Below are 26,912 nucleotides of genomic sequence, written 5' to 3'. Positions count from 1 at the left end.
CTGTAGAAACCCATTCCTGGATCTGCTCTTGGCCTGCTTCTTCCTCCTCACTTAACTCTGGCCCTGTTGGTTCAGCTCCTTTTCTTTTCTTGTAGCTTTAATGCTGAGAGTGACCTCTGATTCTACCTTCTAATGGTTTCCAAGTATAACTTGTTAATCATTTGGGCTGTGAGGGATTCCATGACTCCCCACGGCTTGCTCACCACTAGGGCAATAATGGAGTTGAACTCAACATGAGGGCCCTTTAAAAAAGACTCCTTCCAGGGCTGTGGGAAGGGAAGAGAACAGAAGTCTATTTTTTCTCCAAATAGTAAGTTATTATTATTTTTCATTTTAATGCAAAATATACCAAATTAAATATGTAACAGTTTTTAAGCATTGTGATCACATTCTCTAAAAGCTCAATTCATAATCTAACAGCATCTAGATTAAAAGAAAAAATTAAATTCTTAAAGATACAATTGTATCACCCTCTGCATATAAGGGAATTAATAAAAATAAATGCTATGGAAGGTGGCCTAAGCCATACCAGATATTAAACTATACTGTAAGGCAGCAGTCATCAAAACTACTTGGTCCTGGGTAAGAAACAGTGGCGGATCAGTGGAATAGGCTAGGTACACAACATGGAGTAGTCAAGACTATAGGAATCTACTCTTTGATAAACCCAAAGAATCCAACTTCTGGGCTAAGAATTCGCTATTTCACAAAAACTGGTGGGAAAGTTGGAAAATGGTATGGCAGAAACTGGGCATAGACCAATATCTTACACCCTATACCAAAATAAAATCAAAATGGGTTCATGATTTAGGAATAAAGGCTGATACTATAAGCAATTTGGAAGAGCAAGAAATAGTTCACCTGTCCAGATTTATGGGAAATTCACAGTATTTCTTTTTTTAAAAAATTTTTAAGCATCTGCTTTTAAAACTTTGAGGCCCAAATTCTCTCCCTTCTTCCCTTCCCACCCACCCTCCCCAGGAAGGCAAGCAATTCAACATAGATCACACATGTATCATTATGTAAAACACTTCCACAATGCTCATGTTGTGAAAGGCTAACTATATTTCCTTCCATCCTATCCTGTCTCCCTTTACTCAATTTTCTTCCTTGACTCTGTCCCTTTTCAAATGCATTTGCTTTTGATTACCTCCTCCTCCTATCTGCCCTCCCTTCTATCATCCCCCTTTTTTTAAACCCCCATTCCCCTTACTTTCCTGTGGAGTAAGATACCTAATTAAGTGTGTATGTTATTCCCTCCTCAAGTTGAATCTGATGAGAGTAAGATTCACTCATTCCCCCTCACCTGCCCCCCTCTTTCCTTCCAACAGAACTGCTTTTGCTTGCCGCTTTTATGGGAGAAAATTTACCCCATTCTATCTCTCTCTTTTTTTCCTCTCTCAATATATTCCTCTCTCACCCCTTAATTTTATTTCAGTTTTAAGATATCATCCCTTCATATTCAACCCATCCTGTGCCCTCTGTCTACATTCCCTTCAACTCCCCTAACACTGAGAGAGGTCTCCTGAATTACACACATTATCTTTCCATGTAGGAATGTAAACATAACAGTTCAACTTTAATAAGTCCCTTATGAATTCTCTTTCTCATTTACCTTTTCATGCTTCTCTTGATTCTTGTATTTGAAGGTCAAATTTTCTATTCAGCTCTGGTTTTTCATTGAGAAAGCTTGAAAGTTCTCTATTTTATTGAAAATCCATATTTTGCCCTGGAGTATTATACTCAGTTTTGCAGGGTAGGTGATTCTTAGTTTTAATCCTAGCTCCATTGACCTCTGGAATATCATATTCCAAGCCCTTAGATCCCTTAATGTAGAAGCTGCTAGATCTTGTATTATTCTGATTGTGTTTCCACAATATTTAAATTGTTTCTTTCTGGCTACTTGCAGTATTTTCTCCTTGACCTGGAAACTCTGGAATTTGGCTACAATATTCCTGGGAGTTTTCTTTTGGTGACCTTTTTCAGGAGGTGATTAGTGGATTCTTTCAATTTCTATTCTATCCTCTGGTTCTAGAATATCAGGGTGGTTCTCCTTGATAATTTCTTGAAAGATGATGTCTAGGCTCCTTTTTTGATCATGGCTTTCAGGTAGTCCAATAATTTTTAAATTATCTCTCTTGGATCTATTCTCCAGGTCAGTGGTTTTTCCCATGAGATACTTCACATTGTCTTCCATTTTTTCATTCTTTTGGTTTTCTTTTATAATATCTTGATTTCTCATAAAGTCACTAGCTTCCACTTGCTCCAATCTAATTTTAAGGTGGTATTTTCTTCAGTGGTCTTTTGGACCTCCTTTTCCATTTGGCTAATTCTGCCTTTCAAGGCATTCTTCTCCTCATTGGCCTTTTGGAGCTCTTTTGCCATTTGAGTTAGTCTATTTTTTAAGGTGTTTTTTCAGTATTTTTTGGGTCTCCTTTAGTAAGTCACTGACTTGTTTTTCATGGTTTTCTCACATCATTCTCATTTCTCTTCCCAATTTTTCCTCTACTTCTCTAACTTGCTATTCCAAATCCTTTTTGAACTCTTCCATGGCCTGAGACCAGTTCATGTTTTTCTTGGAGGCTTTTGATGTAGGCTCTCTAATTTTGTTGACCTCTTCTGTCTGTATGCTTTGCTCTTCTTTGTCACCAAGAAAGATTCCAAAGTCTGAGTCTGAATCTGAGTCCATTTTTGCTGCCTGGCCATGTTCCCAGACATCTACTTGACCCTTGGGTTTTTTGTCGGGGTATGACTGCTTGTAGAGTAGAGAGTACTTTGTTCCAAGCTTGAGGGGATGCGCTGTTGTTTTCAGAGCTATTTCTATACAGCAAGCTCTGCCACACCAGCGCTCCTCCTCCCCCAAGAACCTCCAACCGGGACTGGACTTAGATCTTATGCAGGCTCTGTACTCCTGCTCTGATCTGCCACTTAATTCCTCCCACCAGGTAGACCAGAAGCAACTGCAACTGTAGTTCTGTAGCTACACCACCCTCGCTGCCCCTGGGGACATAGCCAAAATGGGAACTCCTTTCACTCTGTCCCTGCAGCTTTTCCCACTAACTTTCTGTGTTGTCTTTGGTGTATGTGGGTTGAGAAGTCTGGTAACTGCCACAGCTCACTGATTCAGGGCATTATGGCCTGTTCCGCCTGACTCCCGGTCTGGTTGATCTGCGCAGCCCATGCTGGGCCAGGTCTGCTCCTTTCTGCTCCCAGATCCATGCATGATAGACCTTACTCAGTGACCATCCAGGCTGTCATGAGCTGGAGCCCTGCTTCCCTCTGCTATTTTGTGGGTTCTGCAGTTCCAGAATTTGTTCAGAGCCATTTTTTATCGGTTTTCAGAGGGTCCTGGGGGAGAGCCCTAGGCAAGTCCCTCCTTTCTAGCCACCATCTTGGCTCCACCCCTCCAAATCTTTTTTTGAGCTCTCCCATGACCTGAGCCCAATTCATATCTTTCTTGGAGGCTTTTGATGTAGGCTCTTTGACTTTGTTGACTTCTTCTGGCTGTATGATTTGATCTTCTTTGTCACCAAAAAAGGAATCTAGAGTTTGAGTCTGAGTTTGTTTTTGCTGCCTGTTCATGTTTCCAGTCAACTACTTGACCCTTGAGCTTTTTGTCAGGATATGACTGCTTGTAGAATTGAGAATACTTTGTCCCAAGCTTTAGGGTCCAAGCACTGCTGTTTTCAGTGCTACTTCTACTCCACTGTCACTCCAGGCTCTGTCACAGCAGCGCTCCTCTGTTTCAACAATCTGGCTAGTAGCTGTTGTGGGGGTGAAAGACCAACACAAGCCCAACAACAAGCATGCTACCAGCATGCTGCAAAAGCCCAGGTTCTTTTGATCTGCTTTACTAAGGAAAGCAATGTTAAGGGGTTGACAAGCTTGCTTTAATTCAGCATACAAATATCACTCACTTAGTTCAGGGGAAAAAGCCAGCACCCTGAAATTCAGAGCAAATACAAACAAATTACAAACATCAGACAGACAGACCAAATACAATTCATAGTTACTGACATCTAGGTTCAGCCTGGCAGCTCATAACAAGGGCTGGCCCAGAGCCACACATGCCACCATGGCTGTGGGTAAGAGCTCCAAAAAAATAGAGAGCCAACCCCTGGCTTTATATCTTTTTCAGGGTCAAGGGTGAGTCACACATGCAACTCACCCACGTGACCTAAAATCAACACAAAGAGGCAACTTAAACTCATGTGGTCTAAAAGCCTCTGATGTTCCAAACATGTCACTCGCCTCTGATGTTCCAAACATGTCACTCAAACTCATGTGTAAACTAGGCCCTCCCTTGAGGCAAGGAGGTCATCAAGGACTTCCAAATCTAATCAAGGAAACAAAGGCCAAACTCTTCAAGGGCACTTGGTTGAACTGAGTGCTAAGAGCCTATTTTGTTTACCAACACATCCTTCTCCCCCAAGAACCACCAACCAGGACCGCAATTCAGATCCAAGGAGGGCATAGCAAGAGAACCTGCCTTTGTGCCCACAAAGTGCTCCTTACATTCCCGCTCTGATCTGCTGCTAGATTCCTCCCACTGTGTGAGCCAGGGACTCAGGAAGCTGCTGACACTGGCAGTCTGAAGGCAGCCTTAGGAGCTTCCTGCTCCTGCTACTGCCACTGCTGCACCACTTCCTCCACCCCCAGAGCGGTGGGCCGGACCACTATGAACTTGATCCCGCAGTTTCCCCCTAACCTGCTCTTTGGCATTTGTGGGTTGAGAAGTCTGGTAACTGCCACAGCGCACTGTTTCAAGGCCCCAAGCCCTTTTCTGGATGGCTGACTCCGGGTCCATACTGGGCTGCCCTCCGCTCTCAGCACCATGAGATAGACCCTTCCCGGTGACCATCCAGGCTCTATTGAGCTAGAGAGCTGTTTCCTTCTACTGTTTCGTGGGTTCCACAGCTCTAGAATTTGTTCAGAGCCATTTTTACAGGTGTTTTGAGGGATTTGGTGGGGGGGAACTTAAGCAAGTCCCTGCTTTCCTGCTGCCATCTTGGCTCCGCCCCCCAAGAACAAGAATCTTTTAAGTGCTTATTATGTGCCAGGCACTGTGCTAAGAGCTTTACAAATATCTCATTTGTGGTAAATAAATCTACGGAAAAACAGGTACATTAATGCACTGTGAGTAGACTATGAACCTGTCCAGCTATTTTGGAAAACAATTTCGAATTATGTTCCCAAAGGTATTAAACCATACATACCTTTCAACACAGTAATAAACTACTAGGCTTATTCCCTCAAAGAAATCCAGAGGAAAAGGAACCCTACATACTATATTTATAGAAGCTCTTTTTCTGGTTGCGAAGAATAGAAAACTAAGGTGATGGCCATCATTTGGGGAATGGCTGAACAAGTTATGGTATATGATTTTGGTGGAATTGTGCTATAAGAAATGATGAAAGGAATGGTCTCAGAAAAACTTGGGAAGGCTTATAAAAACTGACACAAAGTAAAATAAGCAGAATGAGAACAACTTCTACAATAACAAAAAATATTGTAAAGATTAATAACTTTGATGAATACAATTACTAACCACAATTCCAAAGGACAAAAGATGAAACATGCTACCCACGTCCAGCTAGAGAGGTGAAGGACTCAGAGGACAGACTGAATCATATTTTTTGGACATGGCTAAAACAGGAATTTGTTTTGCTTGACTATATATTTTTGTAATGGGTTTGGTTTTCTTATATTCCACTTGGGAGATGTAAGAACTGGGAGGAAGAGAATTCAGAGCTGAAAATAAAATAAAAATTGAATATAAAAAAAGAAAAAGAAAAAAGACTCCTCTCACAACCACCATTTTGCTCTTTAGCCTTTGAAAAGTCTTGACAAGGATAGGTATACCCCAGTTTGCCCACACCTAGAAATGGCAGAGACTTGTGGCAAGGAAACTAAAACCTTGGGCAGACAGTTGCCCAAATTCCCAAGATCAGCTCAAGCCCTTCTGATCATAAATAAGGGGACTCATGGGTAGCCTTTTACCTTAATCCTTGTTAAACTAGGCTAGAGGAAGGAAGAGGACCAATTAAAAAGGGTAGGTGCACTCTAGGGGCCATTGAGAAGCTTGGTAAGGGTAAGCAACTGTGTTGAAACCTGATCGGGGCAGGTAGGACAACCAAAGACCAGACTATGTACTACCAGGCTAAATCTGTACTGCTGATTGAGTGGGAAGAGACCAACACATTTTTGCTTCCTTCTTTTCTTACAAAGACAAATGTATTATAGGTTACCCACTCACTTTAGATTCCCTACTTTTCTCCGGACAAGGGAAGCATCAAACTATCTATGATTTCAATGAATGTTTTTGTATCCAAGCTTTTAACATGATAAAAATGCTAGCCATCATAAATGTGAGCTGTGGTGATATTTTACTTATATTAGATCCGGAGCTAAGGGAGTGAGGGGTGGATTTTCCTTTTAAGAGACTGGATCCTATTTGTTCATTAGGTGATTACGGCAAAATGAGAAGGCCAGTGTCAGTGTCAACTTAGCACAGCTGGCAAAGATAAAAGTTACTTCCAGTAAAGACAGTCATTTTGGTACACTGGTTTTGTGCCATGCCTATGTAAAGGACTTGCTGGAATGCTCCACCCATGGAAAGGGAAGGGAAAATTAGATCTCTAAGCATACAAGTCTTCTGGATCATTTGGGATGGTTGGTAGCATAGATGCCTTGTTCAAAGGTGCTACCTTGTTCAAAGGTTCAAAGATGGTTATAAATGAATCATTCACTATCACACACTATAGGTTGAATTTTAAATAAATCACCTTCTAGATGAATTTTGTGATTCCCCCTACTTTTGTAAAGTAAACCTTTGGTGGTTTAGTATGGTAATGAATAAGTAATTTAGGCAATGTTCTCCTTTTTATTATACTGGCAAGGCCTTCTCCTAAAGCAATTAAAATTTCTCCATTTATTTAAGTCTATCTTTATTTATGTGGAAAGTTTTGTTGCATATATATTTCCTAGTATCTATCTTGGTAGATAGATTCTCCAAAATTTTATGCATCCTATAGTTATTGGGATGGAATTTCTCTCTTATTACTCAATATTGCTGGTAACACAAAAGCTAATATTTTATGGGTTTATGTTACATCTTGCAACTTTGCTGAATTTTTTTTTTAGTGGACACACTTAGTGGCCATGATATTAACTGTAAGAAATGATTGTTTTGTTTTCTCTTTTCCCATGTTTGTTTCCTGGATGTCTTTTTCTTGTATTGCTCTGGCTAAAATTGTTAGAAGTAAATGCCTGATCTTACTAGAAAAGACTCACTATTCTTTCTCCATTACATATAATGTTGGCTCTGGGTTTCAGATAGATAATAATTACCATTTTAAGGAAAGGATCATTTATTTAAAACATTTTTGTGTTTTTAATAAAAATAATAACTGGATTTTGTATTTAAAAAGCATCAATTAATGGAATAATGTAGTTTTTATTAACATAAATTATGTTTGTCATTTCCCCTGCATTCCTGTTTACAAAACCCAACTAATCATAATGAGCAATCTTTTAAATATGTTGTAGCCTCTTTGTTAATAGTTTATTTAATATTTTTGTGTCAGTGTTCATGTGAGAAACTGGCCTAAAGCAGTGGTATCAAACTCAAATAGAAATGGATCCCTGTGAGCCACATACTGACTTAGAAAACCACAAATTAACATTATCTAGGTTGTATTGTACTTTTACTCATTTTGTTAAATATTTCCCAACTACATCTTAATCTGGTTGGCTGTAAGGGAAGTTTTGCAGACAGAATAGTGGTTTGAGACCTCTGATCTTTCCTAGTTTTGTCTCTCTCTGGTTTTAATATCAAGACCATCTTTCTATACTAGAAAGAATTTGGAGGAATTCCTTTTCTGTTTCTGTGCAGGGTTTCTGTAACTGGAAGTAATTGTTCTATGAATGTGGTAGAATTTACTTGCATTTGAGTCACCTCTGCCACACTAGGCTTGGTCACCACGACAAGGAAAAACAAGGGTAAAGGGCCTCCAGCCAGCTTCCCATGATTATGCAAGTGATATTGCCATCCACAGCTCACAGCTCTGGGACCAAATATACAGAACTTATAATCATATCAAATTGATTGATCCTGATTAGAATAGAATAGGGGTCTTCAATGAATCAACTTTCTCTTTTTATTTATTTTTTATTTTTTTTTGGAAGGGCAATGGAGTTAAGTGACTTGCGCAAGATCACACAGCTAGTATATGTGTCAAGTGTCTGAGGCCGGATTTGAACTCAGGTCCTCCTGACTCTAGGGCCAGTGCTCTACTCACTGCACCACCTAGCTGCCCCATGAATCAACTGTCTCAAGAAAAAGCTTACACCCTTACTAATTCTATGGTTTGCTTGTTTTTGATTTTTTTTTTCTTCAAAATGCTTTATTTCTTCTTTGAGATTCTGGATTTCTATTTTGTTATATAGCTGGTGGTTTAGAGGGGTTTTTTTGAAGTTATTGCTTTTCTCTTAGCTTTCTTTTTTAGCTGCATGTCCAGTTCATTGATGTGTTCTTTCTCTCGCTTGTTGATCAATGTATTTAGCGATACGGATTTTCCCATAAGGACCAATTTAGCTACATCTACAAAATTTTTTGATGTATTGTCTAATTGTCAATTTATTGGTCCAAATTTTCCAAGGTTTCTAATATTTGTTCTTCAACTCGCTAATTCTTTAGGATTAAATTATTTATTCTCCATTTGATTTTAATCCATTCTCCAAAAGTCTATTAAATGTAAATTTTATCGTATTGTGGTTAAAAATCTCAAAATAAACAATTAAAAAGAATGGAAAGGAATGAAAGCTAACAGTGTAAGACCTCAAAACTATAATGTAAAGCAGTAATTATCAAAAATATTTGATAAACAATTAAATAATAGAGAGATCAGTCGATAGAACAGATTAGGTACTATGTACAAAGCAAATGAACATAGTAGCATATTATTTGATACAAAGCATGCAAAATCCTAGGGTAAAGACTCACTGTTTGACAAAAACTGGAAAACAAGCTGGCAGAAGTTAGGTATAGAAAAACATCTCACACCATATTCAAAACTAAGCTCTAAATGGATATGACTTAGATATAAAAGGTCACATCAAGGAAAACCTTAGGAACCAAAGGACAGAGATCACAGAAGACAAAACGCACAATTTTGATTACATAAAATTAAAAAAAACCCTTTTGCATAAATAAAAACAATATAGTTAAAATTACAATGGAGATAGTGGGGGGAAGGGAAATCTTTGAAAAAATTCTCTGATAAAGGTTTCATATTCAAAATATATAAAAATAGATTCAAATGTATATGAACAAAAGTCATTTCCCAATAGATAAATGGTCGAAGAATATGAATAGGCAGTTTTTAGAAAAAAAACCCAAGCCACAAAACCCATATGAAAAAAATGTTCTAAATCATTCATTGAAACAACACTGAGGTTCCACCTCACAACCATTAGTTTGGCAAAGTTGATAAAAAAGGAAAATGAACATTGTTGAAGAGGCTTTGGGAAAATAAGTACACCAACTCATTGTTTGAGCTATGAACTGGCCTAGCCATTCTGGAAAGCAATTTGAATGATTCCCAAAATGTCACTAATTTGTGTTAGCCTTTTGACTCAGCAATACCACTATTAGGCCTGTTCTCCAAAGAAATAAAAGAACTAGAAATTAAGGACATATCTATCAAGTGGTAAATAGCTGAATATGAAGGTAATGGAATATTATTGAGATAAAAGAAATGATAAAAGTCATGGTTTCAGAGAAACCTCGGAAGACTAGTATAACTCTGTGAAGTGAACAGTACGAGAACAACTTATTCAATTTGAAAGACAGGATGAAAAGCACAAATTCTTCCCAAATAAAAGGGGAAAAGTAGACAAGAAAAAGAAATGGAAAAAAGAGAAATATTAAAGCATTTTTTAAAATGCACAGAAGGGAATGGAAAACCACATGGATTTACAGGCAAGCTGAAGAACTTAAGACAAGTTACATGTTGAATTTATTATATTATTAAAAAGAAAAGCAAGTTGTACATAATTAAGAGTATTATTTCTATGTACAATTCTCTTTTTCTGGTCCACTGAATATATACAAGAGCTCAATTTATTTGTTTCCAATTAAGTTCAAAATTTTAAATAAAACAATAAAGGATAAAAAGAATAAATATACTACCCTCTTCTCTATGCTTTTAAAAAAACCATAAATTTGTCAGATTTATGTCCCAGATTTTGTGATCTGGCATATCAAACAGTAAAAAGCAGATAGTTATGGCAAATCCCACTAACTGACTCATATTATGCATTAGCTTGGTACAAATTATTTCTTCTAGTATTCCTGATTGTTGTTCTTTCTTGGTTTAAAAATTATTTTCTCAGTCTTTTACTGTTACTCAGTTTCTTGTTTTTGAGTGTATTGACTATGATATCACTTTCTTCCCTTCTTTTCTCTCCCTCTAACAGTCAAATGTTTTATGAGCTTGGCTCTGGAAGCATTAGACTTTGCGCAAAGGATACACTTTGCGTATTTATTTTATGTAACTAACTTTGTGTAATTAATTTTTAACATGATGAAAATGTTGGCTAATGTAAACCTGAACTGTCTTTGAATTTTACTAGCTAAGAGCTAGTATGGAGTAGATTTCCCATTTAGGAGATAAAAACCTATTTGTTCAGTAGGAAATATGATGGGGGATAGGCCCTAAAGGCAAGGTGAAGAGAGTATTAATCTTAGCACATCTGGCAAAGAAGCTGACACAGAGGTACTCCAGTGAAATTCAAGCTTAAAAAAGCCATGAGTACGGTCAACAGGTGTCATCATTTTGGTCTGCTTCTTTTGAAAAAGCCCTGATTCTGCTAAGGAAAAGGACACAAGTTGCTGGAAAACTCCAAGTGGACAGGTAATGGGAAATTCTCTAGGAATGTTCACACAGACCTCTGACTTGATGGAGATAAATCATGATGTTTCCCTTCCCAGTGTGAGCTGGGGATTACACATACACCAGTCATCATCATATTCTACAAATCCCATCTTAAATGCACCACCCCACAGGGCTTTCTCCTAACATTCCACAAATATTCAGTTCCATATTCATGACCAAGGAAGATTCTGTAATCAAGAGATTTAAGTACTAGGTAAGATAAAGACACAACTGAGGTAAATCCTACTTACTGTCTCACATATGCTTTCACTTGATTTAGGATGTCTGTTCTTTCATATTTGAACAGCTGTCTTGCAGTCTTTGACCCACGGCATTATTTTTTTTAAACATACTGATATAACACAGCACTTCATATAACACAATACTTTGAACAAACGTCCTTACAAAAGTTTCTCAGCTGCTAACAGAAAGGGCACAAAATGAGGTGGTGCAGTGAAAAACACTGGACCTGAAGTCGGCCAGACACTTACTAGCTATGTGACCCTGAGCAAGTCACTTCACCCTATCTGCTTCAATTTCCTCATCTGTACAATGACCTAGAAAAGGAAATGACAAACCACTGGTATCTTTGCCAGGAAAATCCCAAAAGGGATCACAAAGAGTTGGACACAACTGAAATGACTCAAGAACAACAAAACAGGAAGGGGGGGCTTTAATGGCATGGTACTATTACATTTCACCAGTTTGTTATCTCTCCATGTTACTTTTTATTATCATTTTTTTTTTTTGCTACAATAGCACATATCCACTATTTCCTTTAGGATCTTCTGGTTTCTGGAAGAATAAGATCTATTTTGGCCAATAATCATATTAGGTCCATAAATTCATGGGATTTAAAAATAGAAAAATGACCTTGGTAGACATCTAGTCCAACCTATAATAAAAATGAATTGCCAACCTGAATCTTGGCTGAAATTTGTATCCTGGGGGAACCCTCGAGTACCAACTCATGATTAGGGCATTCTCAGCACTTAGTCTACAAAATCTCTTATTGACCTTTCTTCCAATTTCGGGCATCTAGCTACTTACTCACTTTTCCTCCTAAGTCATCTGTCTCCATATTGGATTTAACCCATTCTCCCAATTTTCCCATCCCATTTTGCTTCTATCATGTATTGTCTTTGCCCTTAAGGCTTTCCTACTTATTTTCCTAGTCTAACTAGAAAAACTAACTAGTGTAACTAACTTTCATAGTCAACTAAAAGAATCTAAGCTGGGAAAGACCTCACAGGTTATGTGGTCCAATTGTTGTACCTACATAGGATTACCCTTTGTAACATCTCAACAAGTGAGGCACGTGACACAGTCAATGACACAATGGACCTTGGGTCAGGAAGACCTGAGTTAAACTCCCACCTGAGACACTTGCAAGCTGTCATCCTGGGCAAGTCACTTGAGCTCTGTCTGTCTCAGTCTCATTTGCAAAATGGAGATAATAAAAGCATCTACACATCCCTGGGTTGTGAGGGTAAAATGACACATTTGTAAAGTGCTTTGAAAACCTTAAAGTGCCATGCAAGTGGCATCTTTTATTATTAGCTATGATCATCCATCTACCACTTAAGTCTACCAATCTTGGGGAAACCATTAACTCCTGAAGTAATCTATTCTGCCTTTGGATAGGTCTATTGTCATGATGTTTTCCCCTAATATAATGTCTCCTTCAATGTGAGAGCTACTAGAAAATCTACCCCAGATGTGAATTTATCTATGGACGAGTGCTTACTCAAAAACATAGCTCACATGTCCCAACAAGTGTTTACTTTTATCAGACAAACATAAGACACACTAATTCAAAATAAAAGGTATTTAATCAAACAGCATAGCAAATAAAGCAACAAAATTCACACTCCCCCCCTTCCCCATGCACACACGGGGTATATATCCCACAGGTTACAGTATCATTTACAAAGAACATTCACAGAATACTCATATGAGCTGGGAAAACAAATGGAAGACACACACAATAGAACACATCAAGGGAAACAAGGCAGGTACTGATGTAGCCATGGCACATGTGTGGCCAGGGCAATGCATCTCCAAATTGCAGAAATGGTGACATCTTCTGGTAATTATCACATTCCCAGTCCATCGTATTGCCTCTGATGATTTCATGGTCACTGAGCTATACTGTTCAGGGATTCTAGCATTAAGGGCTATGCTGCAGCTCTCTGTTCTTAAGTGCACTATTTAGAAAGCCTTAACTTATAAAGGGCAGGCTAATACTCTTAGTGCACAGCTTGGAAATATTACACTCATCTGGAGAACTAACAAAAGCCAACAAAATGTCCCCATGCCAAATCTTTTCTTTGAATCCAATTGTCTGATGTTAACATTAAGCCCATGGTACTCACCATGATCTGACTTTAGGTTAGACTACTCTTCATAACTCCCATTATATTACTGATCGTGAGCCTGTGTCTTCAAAAGGCATTATCTTAGACAATAGCTCTTAAGCTTTCATGGGAGTTACATGTAGGCTGGGGCTTTAGGATCTAAGATCCTCTACAAGTAGCATGCAACTGAAACTGGGGGCTAAAACAGGACCTAGTTGAAACATGTAGGTTCCACAACCCTGTCTTTATTATTATGCCTAATCGCTGCTTTCTAGCTACACTCAAGCTTTCCAGGCCTCCTTACTTATAATGAACTGAAAACTGCCTCCTTATGACTTCTAATTTTATCTCTTATTCTTACTCTAGTAGATTAACTTAATCCATCTTCTATATGAATTCATCTTGGCTTTCTCCCTGCCTCTCTGAAGTTTCCTAAAAAGGTATATTAGGCTCTCAGAACTCTGCTCCTTCCCTATCAACCACTCATTTGACTCATGCTGAGATTACTGTGTCCATCAGTTACCTTGAAAGGGCTTGCCTCCAAATGACTGAACACATTTATGGATGAGTACCCACTCAGTATCCGTGGATGTAGAGTTAGTGTACTTTTTCTAAAGGCTTTCCCAGCTTCCCTAAACTTAAATGGATTTTTCTCCAGTACAAATTATCTCATATAGGCCGGACCTGAATATTTTCCTACATTGTTTATATTCAGTGGGGAAGGGGGTGTATCTACTATGAATTTCATTATGTACAATAAAGTTTGGACAAGACATTTGTCTCCACTAAGAATTCTGATGTTTTTAAAATACATTCATCACACTGGAATGGTTTCCCTTGAATATAAAATGAATTGGGTCTTGAATTTTGGTCAATTTTCCCATATTAATTAAATAGAAAAGGCACCTCACTGAGTGAATGCTCTTCCACGAATTAATGTTTTCCTTCTAGTTGAAAGCTTTCCAACATTCGTTATAGAGAAATACTTTCTCATCAGCATGAAATATTGATGGTAATTTAGGCTTTGATACTTGAGGGTTTTTACATTCATTCATTTATATGGACTCTTTCCAATATGGATTCTTTTATGTATTTTATGGCTTCCTAGAATTAAGTAGTTCAAATTGTTTCTCTCCAGTATGAGTTATTTTGTGTGTATTAAGATTTCCCATCTGGTTAAAAGCTTTTCCACAGTCATTACAGATGTAGAGTTTCATTCCCTTATGAGTTATTGAATGTCTATTAAGTTTTCCTTTCTGGATGAAGGTTTTTCCACATTCATTACACTGAAAGGGTCTCTCCCTGGTATGACAGACTTGATGGTAAGTTAAACTTTGTTGATTGGTAAAAGCTTTTCCACATTCATTACATTTATAGGGTTTCTCTCCAGTATGAATCCTCTTATGTCTTTTAAGACTTCCCTTCTGGCTGAAAGCTTTCCCACATTCATTGCATTCAAAGGGTTTCTCTCCAGTATGAGTTATTTTATGCATAGTCAGGGTTCTCTTCACATTAAATGACTTACCACATTCATTACACACATAGGGTTTCTCTCCAGTATGAACTCTTTTATGTATATTAAGGTTTCCTTTTGTGGTGAAGGCTTTCTCACATTCATTACACTGAAAGGTTTTCGCTCCTGTATGAAATATTTGATGATGAATTAGGCTTTGATGATTGGTGAATGCTTTTCCACACTCATTACATTTATAAGGTTTCTCTCCTGTATGAATTCTCATATGTCTTTTAAGGTTTCCCATTACAATAAAGGCCTTTCCACATTCATTACATATATAGGGTTTCTCTCCAGTATGAATTCTCCTATGCCGATTAAGGTTTGCTCTCTGGGTGAAAGCTTTCTCACATTCACTACACTGAAAGGTTTTCTCTCCAGTATGAAATATCTGATGATGAGTCAGACTTTGATAATTGGTGAATGCTTTCCCACATTCATTACATACATAGGGTTTCTCTCCAGTGTGAATTCTCTTATGTGATTTAAGACTTCCATTCCACCTGAAGGCTTTCCCACATTCATTACACATATAGGGTTTCTCACCAGTATGAATTCTCTTATGTTTGTTGAGATCTCTTCTCAGTATGAAGGCTTTCCCACATTCATTACACTCAAAAGGCATCTCACCTGTATGAAATCTCTTATGAGTTCTAAGGTTTCCCTTCAGGCTGAAGGCTTTCCCACATTCATTACATATATGTGGTTTCTCTCCAGTATGAATTTTCTTATGTACCCTAAGGGATGCGCGATATCTGAAGCCTTTCCCACACACATTACATTCCAAGTGGTTTTCTCTAGTATGACTGATTTTATGTGTCTTAAGGATTCCTCTCTGGCTAAAGCCTTTCCCACATTCACTGCACTTATAGGGTTTCTCACCAGTATGAATTATCTGATGTTGTTTAAGGGATGAATGGTATCTGAAGCCTCTCCCACAGGTACTACATTCAAACCGTTTCTCTCCAGTATGAATTAATTTATGTGCATTAAGGCTTCCTTTCTTGCTGAAAGATCTGTTACATTCATTACATTTATGGGGTTTCCCTCGAGGATGGGTTCTATGGTAATGAATAAGGTTTGACTGGTAACTGAAGGGCTTCCTGCATTTACTGTACTTGAGTTTCTTCCCAATGGAGATTCTCTTAGGTTTAAGTGGGTCAAAAAACTGCTTTAAACTCCTTCCAAGAGTACTGTATTTAGGAAGACTTTCTCCTGTGTGAACTCTCTGTTGTGGAATAACAACTGACCCCAGGTTGAGCTTTCTCCCAAATAGACTACATTCACGAACAGATTCATTAGGGATTGTTACCTCCTGAGACAGTGTTTCTTGGTTTCCTTTCTGCCTATCTAACCTATCACCACAATCCCAAGTTCCTCCCAATGTGGAATGCCAAGGCCCTTCCTTTATGAATCTCTCTTTAAATGGTTCTCCCACAAAAATATCCTGCTTCCCAGTTGTCTCCTTGGTTTCACATCTTGTCTTCTGACTAAGAGAATCTGAAAACAACAAAAACATGTCAATATCCATTTTCCCCCTATGCTTGGAACTTTAAGAACTCTGATCAATGCATTATATTCTAGATTGTGTCTTTTACTTAAGGAACAATGATAACAAATGAGGAAAAAGTAGAATATTCAGTTACCAGGAAATTTAAGCCTAATGTGGTTAAGGAAATAGTAACAGTGCAACTAGCTGCTAAGGAGTTAATTTAGTGATTGATACCTCTCAAGACTGTGTCTCTTGGTTTCCTTTCTGCCAATCTAACCTATCACAATCCCAAGTTTTTCCCAATGTGGAATGCAAGGAACCTTCCTTTATGAATCTCTCTACATGTTCAGAAAGAAGAAATAGTTTGATTTTAGCAACTAGTGACCAATAAGTTGCAAAATACAGGGTAACACCTACCAAACCAATGATTCATAATCATTTAGAAAAAAAGTGTTGATTCCTACATTCTAGCATTAATTCAGTAAGAAGAGATTATGCAAACCAACAACATACCTATTATTTATAAGATGTGTGGGCCAGTGGGTGAGGTGTTACTATAGGCATCAAGATAGCTAGATTTTAGCAACCTGTTTGGAAAAACTCATCTCTCAAGATGCCTTTGATGATTAGATTAAACAAATGTGGATTGGATGAGAATACAACTCACTGAATTTGTAGATGCTCAAATAACCTTTCCCCAAGTCTTGAATATGGAGCTGTTGTGAACCTGCAATATGATCTCTAGTTTTATGCCTTAGATCTGTGCATCTAGCCTTGCCCCAGTCACCATATGATGAAACAACATATGGCACTCTCATTTACACAAAGCAAGGCATTCTATCTTGGTGGTTAGAGAGCCTGAAAGACCTAGCTTCGATTTCGCTTTGGCATACATTATTTAGGCAAGTCATTTAACTAGGAAACTCTCTCAGCCTAGGAGGAGCAGAGATGGGGCCTAAATGCATGGGCAAAGGTAGTTTCTTCACCTTATCCCTAATTCAATAGTTTTATAAAAAGTTTTAATGAAGTCAAAGATAGTACTCTTACCAATACTGCTGATATGAAGGTATGTACGATAACTAATATATTAGACAAATAAATTAGGATTTAAAAAAAAAAACTCAAGGAGATGGAAATATTGGCTAGAAAAAACAATCTGTTATTTAATAAAGATAAATGCAATTTCCTGTACTCAAGACATTGATTATACAAACGCAGGATTGTAGAGACATGGTTGAGTAGTAGGTTCAAAAGGCCTGGGGTTTTTAGTCGACCCCAGAGTAAATATGGTCCACCAATAAGCAGAGATTCACGTAATTCTTAGCTATTCTTATGAACAAGGAGAAGTATTGGCCAGAAAACAGAAAATTAAGGTAGATACTGCACCGGTAGCATGACAGGACCGAATGAGGAGTCATTATTATCCAGATGTCAGCTTGGACAGAAGTTTCCCGAGGGATCTATCCTAAATTTAACATTTTAATCAGTGACTTGGAAGAAGGCACAAATGGCAGGTTTATCAAATGTGTGGATGACCAAAAACAGGGAGACTGCCCAATACTATGAGAATATGGGGTTAGGATGACAAAAGGTCCTGGTAGACTAGAACATTGGGCTCAATATAATGAGCTTTAAGCTCATTATGGTTAAATATAAATCCTACACTTGGGTCACAAAACATCACAAATACAAGTTAAAGGAGGAGGTGCTCCCCCACTAAAGTTCATTAAAAAAGACCCTGATGCTTTAATGGACTAGGGTATAACATCAAAACGTGTCAATAGTTTGTTTCAACGGACAAAGCACCTAATGTGATTTTAGGACAATTCAGGTGAGAGTTTTGCTCTTTTCTACTCTGACACATTAGCAAACCAACTCATGTGACCTTAGGGTGCACAAACTGGCCTGGGGTCCCGGACAAAGGAAGTGATATTCTGACTTGACTCTGTCCTGAGCACACCACATCTGGAGTATTCACATCTGAGTAGGAGAGGGCAGAATTCATCTAGAAGTATGTACCTGGGAGATGGAAAGGGTTACTGAAGGAAAAGAGGAAAGGAGATGGGAATAAGCATAAAAGTCAGAAAACAAGGAAGGATTAGCAGAAGTGGCTTAGGATTAGATTCAGGGCTTTCATATCACAGCTGAGTTACTCAACTACTCAACATGTCCACAGTTATTTCCTCTTCCAATCCAACCCCTTGACAGATGCCATATTTTCGTTCCCAAAACAAACTTCATAATAGCACTTCCCTTTCCTACAATTGCGATTTCCTCTATTACCTCTACCCTATGACACAGTCAATTCCCCTGGGAAGCACTGAAAGGACCCCACAAGGCATCATCTGCTCCAGTCAAACTGTCACTGCTGCCTAGCATGCTTTTCACATGATTCTTCCCTATCAAAATTGCTTGCTCACTCTTCTCTCTACCTAATCAAATTCCAACTGTGTCTTCTGGGGGATGTAAAAAAAATGGATATGTTTGGAGAGTTGATGGAGATGTCTGGAGGTGTCCAGGCATCATGCAATGTGGACTTGGCACCTCCTACAAAAAGAAGAGACATGAAGGGGAGAATAGGGAGACTAGAAGCGGGATGAGAAGGATTGGAGAGAGTGGAAATAGAGGAAGAAAAACAGGAGAAAGAGGGGGGAAGAGGACAAAGAGATGAAGGAGAAGAAAAAGGAAAGAGAATGGATTTTGTACATTTTAAATTTAAGAAAAAGTAGTTTTGAAAAGAGGTATTAAAGCTGTAAAGAAAAACTAAACAGGAAGATGTAGGAAATTATGGGATCCAAAGTACAAGTAGAGGGGTTAGTATCAGAAGAAGAAAAACCTTTCTCAAAGAGACTAGGGTTTAAGTGAAGGATGAATTCACAGGAGAGTACTCAAGTGGAACAGAAAAGACACTTCTGCAAGGACCTTGGAGAGCTCCCCGTCCAACACCTACAATGACTATTTGTGATGGTGCTTACAGTATTTTCCAACTGTTAATTCTTCATTCACTCACTCACCTAGAAAAGTGCTAATCAGGACTCCTCCCTCTGCCATCCAGGGGGCCTCTATTCTTTCCATCTGGGAAATCACATCTGGTAGGGAAATAGGAATGCCTCCTTGTGGGGAAATAAACGGGAGAGGGCTGAGGTCAGAGGTACAACTCAGAATTCAATCTTGCCCTCTTTCTCATTAGGGAATAAAGAGCATGTCAGGCAAGACCCAGATGGGAGTTCAAAGGATTCCTGAAGTATTCTCCATATTATGTTCCCAGGAAGCGTGGGGGATGGGTCACCAGCTCAAAGGAAATGACTTTATCCTCACCCATTCTCCACTAGGAGGATGCAAACTGTTCAAGTCTTCCAAGTAGCTACACTGGCTCTTTGGGGTAATTTACTGAATCAAATAAACAGCCAGTAATGGAGGTATACAGCCTTAGAGGCAGCACAATAAACTACTGATTTCCCATTGTACAACACAAATACCTTTCACTTCAGGAGACAGAGCACAAACACCAGTGACCCTAGATACCAAACAACTGTGAAATCACTCCCCATCACGAGCATTTGGGACATTATCTCTCCATGAAAGGGGAAGTACTTCAGGCATCAGTCAGCCAAGAGGAAATGGAAGCTGATAATCTGGCTCAGGGAGAGCCAACCTTACCAAGGGAGACAAAATTCTCATAGTTCTCCAGCATCACATCCCAATACATGTCCTTCTGAGAAGGTTCCAAGAGTCCCCATTCCTCCCAGGTGAAGTCCACAGCCACATCTTCGAATGTCAGTGGTATCTGAAATAGCAGATAAGACATCTGCTCACTTGGGGACCAGCCCTCATGGGGAACAAGAGGAAGACATGAAGTTGGCAGAATATAAATGCACTATTTTTCAAAGCATTGAGTAGAATTTTAATATTTCTTGTGAAAATTACTTACTGGATACATTACTTTATATTAGCCTCAATATTGCAGAAAAGTTTCCTGCTCAGTCAGCCTTACAAATGAGCTGCCAAAGTGAGCCCAAAGTGAGTCCTGCTTACAAAACCTCTGCCCCCCCACCCAAGTCAGGCCAGTTTTTCCTTAAAAGGTATTGAAACCAACCTACATAATTGGTTGGCCCACTGAATGAAAGGCTCAGGCTGTTGGCATCACTTCCTGGTCATCTGAGTACAAAGTTACTTTGAGAAAGTCCAGGCATCCTCTCTGATGCTTGGCTAGTGGACTGGCTAGTGCTATGGGCATGTTACTGAGCTGAATTCTGGATTCCCATCCTTTCCAAATATTTTTCTCCTGCTAAGTCTAAGTAAATCTCTTTTTGTTAACTGCTGAAGGATGGAGGAATGTCTCATTTTGTATCAATATCAAACCTAAACTATCAGAGCACTGGTGTGAAGCTGGCCCAGCCCACAACTTCCCAACAACACAGCAGGGTGAAACTGAGAGCCATCACACTTATAACAGGCTTCGAGGTTTACAAATGTACCAAATATCATCACATCTTGGTAGACCAGAGTCTCTTCTTGGTCACTCATCAGCTGACTATTGACTTGTGCCCACATTTCATCTAATGCCAAGTTCCAGAATGATATTTTCTTATTAACAGATTTGCAACCTCTTTTCACATCTGAGGATTCAGTGCTCCAGATACAAAAATGGTGACTGTGGGCAGGCCAAGGCAGTGTGACCTTTGCCACATCACAACCTCTCTGGATACGCTTTCTTATCCATAAAATGAGGTACTTAGACTAGAGAGATGGCACAGAATGTCCCTTCCACGTCTAAATCAGTGAACACTGGACAATATTGCTTTTAGCAAACAGAAAACTATCAAGGTCTTACAATACTTTAACTACAAAACATTACCAGCCAGAATCACTAATTTATCTGTTTTACCTATCTGTTTTCTGGAACTGTACAGTAAAGGGGATTCAAATGATAGTAATATGATAGTTTGCATAATGTATCAAAACAAAAAAGTCTGGTGAGTATGTCTTGCTGTCTCTGTAGACTGAGGATAGGAATTAGGTTTTAGGCTTATTTAGCTCAATACTGGCTACACATTAGGTTGAACAAACCAATGATTAGTCCAAAGAGGCAGTCAGAATAAAGACATTAGCTAAGTAGAGCAGCATAACAAATGATTAGACAATATCTCTGAAGACTCAGGTTTTGTCATAGGTATGCCAATTCATCTGTTACCTGTCATCAACCCAAAGGGCCTCAACTATCTATTAAATTAGGGCATTAGACTATTCTTCCCAATTCTAAAGATCTCCAGACTCGCTATTATCTGTCAGAATTGTCAAAGTCTTCAATGGACAAAAACTGAGGTTCAAGCCCCTAAATGCAACTTGATTGAAGACAAGGGAAAGAGAAGGCTCCACACTTTGAGAAAAAGGATGGTATTTCAGAAGAGAGAAAGAATCCTAACTCACCTGGGATTTGGCTGTTAGGAGCACAGAAGTCATTCCCTTTTTTTCTTGGTGAATTCTTCTTTCTTGGGAAAAAACAGAGTACCAAGAAGCCAGAACTGAAGGAGAAAGAAATCAGCAGACCAACGCTGTCTTGTTGTTCCTCAACCTCTTAGGGGGTAATTTCCCCTCTTCCCACATGCCCATCATTCTTACAGAGGGAGAACCACTTAGCTGGACCTACTGTATGTATGAAAGACTAGAGAATGGAATGAGTTAAAGTGTTCAGTGAGAAATTCAGGTCAGGAACAAACCAACGGCTTTATCCTTTGGATGAATGAGCTCATAACTGGTGATAGATTCTAAGATGTCCAGCCAAGGCAATGAAGGACAGGCTCCTTTCCCTGAGAATACATCTGGAGTGAACCCAGCTTCAGTCAGATTCTTTCCCCTACTTCTCTTTTCCCTTCCTTGGTCCCATCAACCAATTACTGCACTCAAAACTCCCAAAGTATAGATCTTGAAGTAGGGATAACTGCCTAACCAGTAACTACATTAAAAACCCCTTAAAAATGAGAGATTATTCCTAACATAAGTAAAGATGGAACGTTTCCTGCGCAAAAAAGGGAAGGCTGGGAAATAACACTTCAGTTGTCCTGGCAACCACCTTTTCTAGGCCAGGAGAATCTCAGCTTTCTTACTATCTCCAAATGGTTTAAAAACATATTTAATAAAACTGTTTTGGACACATTAAGTGGTTTGTGTGTGGGGGGGGGGAGTTGTTTTTTTGTGGGTTGTCTTTTCCTCCCTTTCTAGTGTGAACTGTGGTTTAACATACAATCACTCACTTGGAGAGGATTTTTATGACAAGAGAGAGTAGCAAATGAGCAGAAGCAGCTGACCAAGCCTCTGTGGAAAACGAAAACTCACCCAACGGCCTGCCTTCAAACCGCTGCACTGAGTGGCCCTCATTCACCAGGCTATTGAAAGTCATGGGAGAGGAGGTTTTTTGGAGTCATTCTCAGGGAACTCAAAAAGACTGTAAACAACAGGAGAGGTGCCAAAGAACTGGGCAAGGGTAAAGGTTGTCCCAGCTTTTGACAAAGGAAAAGAAAAGAGGAGTCTATATATTATAGACCAGTGAGCCTTTGATTCCTGACAAAATTCTAGACCCTTAAAAGGATCTAACTTTAATGACTATTCAAAACTATTAATGACTAATTACCATTCTACTAATTATTGAAAATTTAATGATGAATAAAACTACTAGGAGATATCTGGAAGAGGGAGCAGGGATCCTGGAGGGGCAACAGGGCCTCATCAAGAACAGTTTATATTAATCTCATTTTGGGGGTAAAAGGAGGATGACTAGAGTGGAAGACCTGGCCAGAGGCACAGCAACCCCCCACTACATCATTTTGCAGGAGCCTCTCATCATGTTGCTCACCTGTCTCCTCCTGGACACTCTCTCCTCTTTAGGTTTTCATGACCCTCTTCTATCCTGGTTGTCCTCCTGCCTGTCTGATCTCTCCTGGATCTTCATCTAGACCATGCCCACTGACCATGGGTGACCCCAAAACTCTGTCCTGTGGCCCCTGCTCAACTCCCTCCACATGATCTGGCTTGGTGACTCCCATGGGGGAAAGGATCATGTTTAAGCAGATGCTTTCTGGGTCTGTAGATCTAGTCTCTCCTGAACTACAGATCCACATCTTCCACTGCCTTTTGATGCATCAGCTGTCTTGCAGGCACATCCAACTCTACCTGTCCAAGTCAGGATTATTCTCTCCCCTGAGACCCTTCCTAATCACCAACTTTCCCCTTACTGGGCATCAGCATCCTCCCTGTCACTCAGGCTCAATCTTTGAGGACATTCTCAGTTCTTCCCTCGCACTCATTCCCCTTCCCCACCTCTCATCTGTTGTGAAATCTCATCCTTTCTCTTCCCATCTTGTCCATACTGCCCCTTCTCCATTCACACAGCCACTGTCCTAGTACAGGCTCCTGCCTGGACTCTGGTCTCCCTGTCTCCAGCCTCTCTTCATTCCAACCCATCTTCCACTCAGCCTCCAGAGGGATTGTCCTAAAGCCTGTTCTGACCTGGTCCCTCCCCTACTCTATAAACAACAATGGCTCCTTACTGCCTCCAGGACCCAACAGGAAGTCCTCTGCTCTTCCACCTGGACCCTCCAGACCTGTCTAGGGTTCCTTCCCCTTGCCTGCTGCTCCCCTCCCAGCAATGGACCCTCTGGCTACACTGGGCTCCTTGTTGTTCCTCTCCCACAACCCTCCACCACCCAAGTATGTGGGCTTTCCCCCAGACCCAGCAGCCTCTGCCTGGCCTTCCCCAGCTCTCCCCAAGACTCATCTCAAACCCCACCTTCTGCAGGAGGCCTTTCCCTGCCCCTTCCTTCCCTCCCCTCTTTTCTCAGGGCTTCCCCCCTGAGATGACCTTTCATATCCTCTACAGGCACCTGCTGGTGAGTGATTAATACCTTCACTCTGCCTCCTTACTAGTAGTGTCTCCATCACTCTGGTAAGAATAGACAAGCAGCAAAGCCACCCTCGGACCCTGTCCCGCCGCAAAGCAATGTACGAATGAAACAAACGAGGACAAAGTCAAAATCCACCAGTTTGTGCGGCCCCTGAACCCCAGCTCCGTGATACCTGGGATCTACACGCTGCCGCCCCCCACCCCCAGCAAGGGGGTTCCTGCCTTTCCTGGGACCCCCCGCCCGACCCGGAGCCGCGCACACAAGAGGCGCCTAATCAATGCTGGCTGACTGATCGATTCCAGGCTCGGGCCTGGGCGGACCCCCTTCTCCTCTCTCTTGGCGGCTCCCTTGTCACCTCTGCAAGAGGACCCCCAGCTCCTCTCCAGATCCAGCCCCCCATCCGCTCTGGTGCCGGGCCTTGAGTTCGAATTCAGCCCCCCTCTTCCCTTCACTCCCGGCCCTGCCCATTCTGTTCCTGCACACACTCGCTCTAATACTCATACACACTTTCACACTCGCCCACATTTACACACTCCAGCTAGAGCGCTTATTTTCAGAAACTCCGTTTCCTGAGGGAGCGGCTATACGCGTACACGCATGACAAAAACACGCACACGGGCGCACCCACACGCACGCATACCAAACGCACCCACCTTTCTTTATACTTTTACCTGAGCTCAAACTGAAACTCACTTTCACTTAGGAACCCTTTTGGGCCCGCATACACTCAGGCCACACACACACACAGACACCCTCCTCCCTTCCCCTCCCCTCACCCGCCAGTGGTGTGAAGGCTCGCCCAGTACTCGGGTCTCTGAAAAACGGGCCGCTTCCTCATCTAAGTACTGCGCCGGCGCAGAATCTGCCAGGAACTACAATCCCCAGCATGCCCCATGGTCCGGGACGGGGCGGGGAGCTTCACGCCGGCTCGAGAGCGGGGAGACCCCCACCTCAGGGCCAGGCTGTAGCGTTTTTTCCAGGTGGATGCTGGGAAGTGGACGCGGGTCCAGCTTCCACTGTCATTCCTAACTCCTCGGGAAACTTCACGGGGAACGGGCTCGAGGCTGCTTCTGCACAGGCGCAGCCCCCCAGGATAGACGCTTGGTTCCAGAGCGGGGTGGGAGGGTGGCGGTGAGGATTTGGGGGCGGGGGGGCGGGGCGGAGGCTCTGTACACGTCACTTATACGTGAACACTGGGCGGGGGCGGGTGCTGGTGCTGAGCGGGAGGCTCTGGGGACCCGCCGGAGCAGCAGCACCGTGGTGGAACAGTCGTGGGGAAAGTCCCTAGCACCGAGGGTTTGAGAAAGTGTCTGAGCGTGCACGGCTCGCGGGAGTGTGCATGGGCGCGCGTGAAAAGACTTGTTCTCAACTGTCCTCTTGTTCTAGACCAAGTAGAGAGAAACGAACCTGTTGCTCATGTTAGTCAAACTCATTCTTACAAAAAGAAAACAAAGGTCCCCAAAGTGTCGGGGTGGAAGGGCGGATAGGGCTACCAGCATCCTTCCTGCTTCACTGGGAGTGCGTGCCTGCCTGCAAGACAGGAGGTGTGGGAGGGGGGAAGAAAGAAAGAAACAGAGGGAGAGAGATACAGAGCGAGCGAGCCCTTCGTGTGTTTGAGTGGACAGAGCGGGGACTGATGCAGCCCAGCGTTTCTGGGAACCTCTGACAGTCAGATCCAGGGTCAGTTCGACCCTGCTTAGTGATCCACAAGCTCAGTGTTTGTAGGACCCGTATCATTGGTCCTGAGAAAGGAGTACTGAGAATGAGCTGAGGTCAGAGACGACTGATAAGGAAAAGGCAAAAGGTGGAAATCATTAAATTACATTGATGAAAAGAGAAAAGAAGGCACACAACCACTACATATGATAGAAGGAACAATGATAATGGAGGTCAGAAAGAAGGCAAAGATGCACACCCAGGTCCTCCTTGATATCTTTCTCTTCATAGAAGAATAAATTTTGGAATGGAAGGAACAGAACTAAGGCTAATGGGAAGTTCAGACTCCAAATAAATGTCTCTGCTGGTATTTAGGGCTAAGCTGCTTGTGCTGAGTTCAATACACCAGGCTCAGATCAGTGACTGCTAGGCTTCTCAAAGTACATTGATGAATTGTGATTGCTGAGCCACTGTAGCTGATTTTCGAAAGACCATGAGGACAAGGAATTACTGCTGCCTAAATAATCGTCCTGATACCACTTTCTAATCACATTACTCTTTACTTTAAAAAAAAAGCTTCCATTCTCCCACATTGCCTATCAAATGAAATTTAAACTCATTTAACTGGCATTTGTAGGGGTTTCATAGTCTAGCACATAGTTGCCTTCCAGTCTTACCTCATACCATTGTTCATGTACACAACATTCTAATCAAACTGGGTTGAAAGAGATGAAAACTTAAGCTTAACGTAAGAAAAAACTAGAGCTGGGAAACTGTGCTGAACACACTTGGTGGAACTGAAAATCTGTCTAGGTGTTATTCTGGAAAGCAGTTTGGAATTGTACCCCAAGCAGTCTTTAATTGTGTATGTCTACTATTATTATGGGGTGTTCAGAGAGGACCAACACCTGTGCTGTGAAGGCTGCCAAGCTGTTTTCAGGGCTGCTCATTTACCTTTGGTGTCCACCTCTCACCCAATTCTCATCTGTGGCTCCAAGAAACTATAGCATATGCAGTGTCCACATCTCAGTAAAACCATCTCAACAGATGGGCCAA

The 26,912-nt window shown here is 40.8% G+C and overlaps 1 protein-coding gene across 1 annotated transcript; it reads right to left on the bottom strand.

Moving 5' to 3' along the window:
• Positions 1 to 12,750: 12,750 nt before the first annotated feature.
• Positions 12,751 to 25,058, bottom strand: LOC118840750 (zinc finger protein 883-like). The gene is made up of 5 exons (XM_036748096.1): positions 24,977 to 25,058; positions 21,730 to 21,824; positions 19,960 to 20,086; positions 19,314 to 19,412; positions 12,751 to 16,307 (listed from the first exon to the last, which is right to left on the bottom strand). Exons 2-5 carry the CDS (start codon positions 21,760 to 21,762, stop codon positions 14,389 to 14,391), a joined length of 2,178 nt encoding a protein of 725 aa, XP_036603991.1. The 5' UTR covers positions 21,763 to 21,824; positions 24,977 to 25,058; the 3' UTR covers positions 12,751 to 14,388.
• Between the last annotated feature and the right edge of the window lie 1,854 nt (positions 25,059 to 26,912).

Source organism: Trichosurus vulpecula, chromosome 3 (genome assembly GCF_011100635.1).
Source record: "Trichosurus vulpecula isolate mTriVul1 chromosome 3, mTriVul1.pri, whole genome shotgun sequence".
Classification (NCBI taxonomy): Eukaryota; Metazoa; Chordata; class Mammalia; order Diprotodontia; family Phalangeridae; genus Trichosurus; species Trichosurus vulpecula.
The sequence above is the reverse complement of the archived record's forward strand: the minus strand, read 5'-3'. Positions and strand labels throughout refer to the sequence as shown.

Coding starts and splice junctions, on each gene's coding strand:
- LOC118840750 (XM_036748096.1), bottom strand. CDS start 21,762: ATGACTTCTGTGCTCCTAACAGCCAAATCCCAG. Junction 20,087..21,729: donor TCCTAACAGCCAAATCCCAG/GTGAGTTAGGAT, acceptor CTGCTATTTCAG/ATACCACTGACATTCGAAGA. Junction 19,413..19,959: donor TGAGAATTTTGTCTCCCTTG/GTAAGGTTGGCT, acceptor TTTCCCCACAAG/GAGGCATTCCTATTTCCCTA.